Here is a 5,107-nt window from a genome sequence, read left to right as displayed (position 1 = left end):
TTGGAATCCTGTTCGTGACGCCAGCTGAAATGGAATAATTGATGGAGTGGATGCTGATTCAGGAAGACGGAAACCGTGGATGTCTTAAGCAGAAGTATTTATTATAAGAGCTCAATATTGAGGAGACTTCCGGTTCGCTACACAGATCAACAGGTTCACAGCATATGGCGTCCCATGACAGGCTGCCTATCTCCAGTCTCTGTAGTGTATTTAGCTTTGAGTAACGTCATCATCTCCCCGCGACTATGACACCTCGTGAGAGACTTCAGCTGCTCTCTGATTGTTTCGGCTTGCCATAGATATGATGACCTTGCTTGGTGCCTGAGAAGCAAGAGTTTCTGACGGTAGGATAGACGAAAATTCCACGACAAGTATCACCTTTGTTTATTTTTCTTGAGCACAAAGACAGTGGAGACAAAGGAAAATCAAAAGACAGAGCACGGCTCAGTTAGAAAACACTTTACTTATAAATTAGTTTGATTAATCTATCTCACAATAAAATGATTTGCCATCCCAGAGGGAGAGAGCGATCGCCAAGAGGCTTCAACATCCACCATTACCTATGAACCTACAACACACTGAGAGAACATAAGGCAGTCATTACTGGATGCTCTTATTACTGGTAAGCATGGTGACAAAGAGGAGGTCCTAAAAACAGTAACTACTTTCTCCATGCATGTTGCCAAGCAACAGACAACTGTACCCGAGACAAAGAACAATCTTTCGAAAGTAGCAGTGTTACTGCAACATGATTTTGCTTTCTTTTTTTTTGACAATGAACATCTATCCAACCACTCAATACAATAAAAATTCCGAAAAGCACTAGGACCCATATGATCAATGGATAATCTTATTGTGTTCTTGCAAAGGCTATAACATGGTGGTCCCAGTGCTACGTGGCCATTCTGAAAAAAGTGATCACATGAGACACAAGACTTGGTGATTATGTCCTAAACATGGAGATATTGAATATCAAAGTGACTTCATACAATATCAAAAGATCTGAACGTGACACAATGTAAATAAAAGGATATGCATGGAGTGGAGGAACTTCAAAACTTCAAAACATCACGACTTCCCTTAAATTTAGTTGAACAACTTAGGTGGCTGACCAAAATCACTCTTTGACCAGGTTGTAATGTGGATACCATCCATAAAGTACAGCTGGCATTGGTTTTCTTAGCAGCATTTATTGAGCAGAATTTTGGCAAAAAAAAGAAACAAAAATCATGGCTGCCATAGAAACCTTAAAAGTTCAAACTTTTTTCTAAGGTTCTGGGCCTATTAGTTACAGTAAGAAGAGGTTATTGTGACAATTCTTCAAAGTAACCATTGTTTTTATCCAAAGACACAAAAGAAAGGTGACTGTCAGGCACTGCCAATAAATAGTAGTAATGCACCAAGCACTGAAATAATTTCAACAAGGCTTAAGTCAGATCACTCCTGGCCAACAGTTTGACTCCTGTCATAAATAATTAGTTATAGGACCAGGAGTGTTGAGAATTTATTTGAGTGTCCCAGTCAGATTTCTCCTCCTTGCTCTCTTTACAGGCACAAGTGACCTACAGTCATGGACTTTTCCCTCCATGAGGGGATGTTATAGGGTTTTTCAGTCAACAAAAACCTTACATCTAGCAACTACAAAAAAGGATAGCCCTTAGCATATATTTAAAGGAATTTCTTGCTTTTGGACGATCCGATTTCAAATCGCATTTATGCAACGTTAAATTTTCTAGGGCATTCACAAGTTATATTTTTATATTTGTGAATCAATGCCTTCCAGCAGCCCCTGATTTTGATTCACCTCAGTCTGATATGAGGCCAAATAATCTGTAGAAAACTGTAGGCATCTGTATTTGCTGTGAAGGGGTACAATGAAAGCCACTTTAGTGACCTCACTATGTTACCTTTGTGTTGCATGGTGTCTCATTTGAAAGACATATTTCAAAAATTTGCTTAACAGTTACGCTCATGTACTGACAGGAAGCTGCAGCATTTGAACAGCATTGTTTTAACAACAACAACAACAAAGTTCAACGAATATTGTGAATTTGGTTCATTAAATAAGGTTAACTAGTTTGGCCTTTGGAAGTTTTTTTTTAACAGCACATGAATGTGACTGTCTCTACCATTACAAATAAATTGTCAACCTCTCAGAAACACTGATCATCACTTTATAATACACTTGAGTGGGCACCCTTAATCATACAAAATGGAACCATCTAAAAGTTGACATGTTCTTGTACAACCGTCAAAGGCTAGGCTACATCAAGGCCAAGTAAGAGACCAATAAATAAAAATACTATGGAAAAAATAAAAATAAAGCTGTCCGTTTGTTCAAAATTCTTCAGTCCAAATTCATCCATTACTTGTGCTGCCCGCGGGCAAAGTGGCAGGCAAAGTCATACTTGCTCTGGCACTTGTGGCCGCAGATGTTGCACTGGAATGGGTTCTCATAGCCATGGCAGCCCATGTGGATTGTGTAGAGGATGTTGTCAGGGAAGTAGATGTCACAGTGCTGGCAGTGATGCAGCATGTGGTGGTCCTGCAGTGGGGCGGACAGGCCTGGAACTGGTGTACTGGGTTGGCTGTTGGAGATACTAGGGGTACTGGTGCGGCCGCTGTGCTCACTGCAGGGTCCTCCTCCAGGGCTGCAATTGCTGTGGGGAGGAGCCCTGGGCTCTGGGGTAATTGGGGAAGAGGAGGCAGCATGAGCCATGCTGGCTGTGACAGCCTCAGGAGCTGCAGCAGGGTGGGGCTGCTTGATGAGGAAGGGCTTCTCATCGACAATAGATTCTGCTCCTGGAGACATTGGAGGTTGAGTCTGGGCCTGCGACTCTGAAGGGAGGCTGGCCAACTGGCCAGCCAGTGTGGACAGCTGGTTCAGGGGGTTATCCATAACCATATCATGGTGATGATGATTTTGATTAGTGGAGAGCCTATCCTCGACTGCCCCACTCTGATTATCATAGGTCTCCTGACGTAAGTGGGGCAACTCATGGGAGAAGTCATTGACATTGTCAGCCTTGTGCACCACCATAGAAGGGGGGCTAAAGTTGATGAGGAGCCGGCGGCCATAGCCCAAAGAGCTGGCCTTCTTCTGTAAGACACTCAGCATCTTCTTGTGGGAAAGTGAGCGAGCGCCTTTCATTGGCAGGAGTTTGTGGCGTCTGCGGCGATGGTGCGACAAGTTGCTACGATCACTGCAGCGGAAGGAACACAGCTCACACTTGTAGGGCTTCTCGCCTGTGTGCGATCGCATGTGGGCCTCCAGGTGACGCTCGTAGGCTGAGGCGAATGGGCAGAGGTGGCAGCGGTGCGGCTTCTCTCCTGTTGAATTGCGAAGAACAGGCTCCATAACAGAACTTTGCCAGCGATGTCCTTTGAAAATTTACTGTTAACACTGACCTGTGTGAATCCGGATATGCTCAATGAGTCGTGCCGTGCCCCTGGTGGCATAGTTGCAGTAGCGGCACTTGAGCTTGCCATCATAGGTCCTCTCAAAACCATCCACCAGGATCCCTGAACTGTCCTCCAGTGACATGTCCACTGAGGAGTGATCCAGCCCGTTCTGACTATACACTGCATACATGATACATACACACATTTTATTCTATATTCTTTTTCTATTTGTGTATATATGTTGACTGCTACATGCACCTTAATGACACCAAAAAAAAAATTATTGTATGTAACCTGTTACCTACCTGGCAATAAAACTGGTTCTGATTCTTGTGGAAATTGGCAGAACTCAAACTTTATACTTGACAAAAATATTAGATATACCATGTAAACTCAGATTATACTTAACAAATATATACTGGGAAACAGTAATGTGTTATAGTCATGGAGACCAAAGTGTTAATTAAGTTAAACAGCTGGCATTCATGTTGTAATAACAGAATGGCCTCAAAGTGATTTATAGCAGACCATTGAAATGTGAATAACAATGACAATTTCTGATTATTCCAGTAGTTAATGGTAACATTCATGAAACTACAAATCGTGCTAAGTCCCAGATATATATATAAAAAAAAGCTGAGGTATTAAATTTGCTGAATTTAAATGTAAGAGCTGTAAACAGAGGTTAAATGACACCTAGCTCATTTACCTGCTGGCAGCTCGTCCGCCTCCTTGACGCCACTGACGGAGCCGGATATCATGTTGACGTGCTGAGTCTGCTGGCTCAGATACTCCTGGAAATCCTTCACGAAGTCCAGCGTGTCCGGCTTTTCCTCACCCATTGAAAGAAAGCGATGCGAGTATCCAACACTGAAACGATGGAATTACATTTTGCTGCGGCGACCACAATTACGCAACAGCGGAGAAGAATTGACATGAGGCCAGGGAAATCAAATACTATTAAACACATGCAACAACCACGTTGTTTTTGGTTGTTCTTTTTTAAAGGTCAAAGTATCAGTGTCAATAATGTAGCTAGTTCAGTCTGCACACATACCTCTTTGAAGCTAACTTGCCGACTGAATGCAAACAGTTTATCTTACTGGCTCAGAAAAGCCGTTTTGTAGTTATACAAAAACAGTCTCGGGGCAGTCTGGAAAAACGGCAACTGACAAGCAGGATATCGGTCCGATCCAATGTGGGCACGGTCGCTGCTACACACCGCTGCTCATCACAGTCATGTTGTAACCAAAGCTACGTACGCTCCGTTAGCCGCACAGCTAAAGCTAGCTCGGAGATCTCGGAGAAAGCATCTTTATCAACAACGACTCTGTTAACTGTTCGCATCGTAGGTAAGCGTGAGATAAAACACTCTTGACTACCACAAGTTTCATAACATCAGTTACATCGACACGCTAGCCACAATTCTAACGGGAAGAAAACCTGCGAAATCAAAACAATAAACCTGTTCTAGGGGTGAAAGTTCAATGTGTGTGCACCGGCGAAAACCGTCCTGCCACCAGCTCAGCGCCCCGCAGAGGAAGGTTCCCACCACAAAGCTCTACCTTTGCTTAAAATACAAAGTCACACAGTCGTCCACCTTTATGAAACTATGTATTATTTACTCATCCTTAAAACCCCATCTTATGACAGCCCCAGTCCTTATGTTGATCCCTTATAAATGTGCTGGAGTAGCATTTAACTC

The 5,107-nt window shown here is 43.1% G+C and overlaps 1 protein-coding gene across 3 annotated transcripts; it reads right to left on the bottom strand.

Moving 5' to 3' along the window:
* Nucleotides 1–367: 367 nt before the first annotated feature.
* ikzf5 (IKAROS family zinc finger 5) lies at nt 368–4,906 on the bottom strand. 3 transcript variants are annotated; one of them, XM_047335183.1, is made up of 4 exons: nt 4,460–4,906; nt 4,112–4,296; nt 3,409–3,582; nt 368–3,330 (listed from the first exon to the last, which is right to left on the bottom strand). In XM_047335183.1, the coding sequence occupies exons 2-4, from the start codon at nt 4,242–4,244 to the stop codon at nt 2,366–2,368; spliced, it is 1,272 nt and encodes a 423-aa protein (XP_047191139.1). In that variant the 5' UTR covers nt 4,245–4,296; nt 4,460–4,906; the 3' UTR covers nt 368–2,365. The 3 variants fall into 3 exon arrangements, with proteins under 3 accessions (XP_047191139.1, XP_035462371.2, XP_047191138.1); XM_035606478.2 differs by having other exon boundaries at nt 4,112–4,272; XM_047335182.1 differs by having other exon boundaries at nt 4,112–4,906.
* Nucleotides 4,907–5,107: the final 201 nt, after the last annotated feature.

Source organism: Scophthalmus maximus, chromosome 10 (genome assembly GCF_022379125.1).
Source record: "Scophthalmus maximus strain ysfricsl-2021 chromosome 10, ASM2237912v1, whole genome shotgun sequence".
Lineage (NCBI taxonomy): Eukaryota > Metazoa > Chordata > Actinopteri > Pleuronectiformes > Scophthalmidae > Scophthalmus > Scophthalmus maximus.
This window is presented reverse-complemented; position numbering and strand designations above follow the sequence as displayed.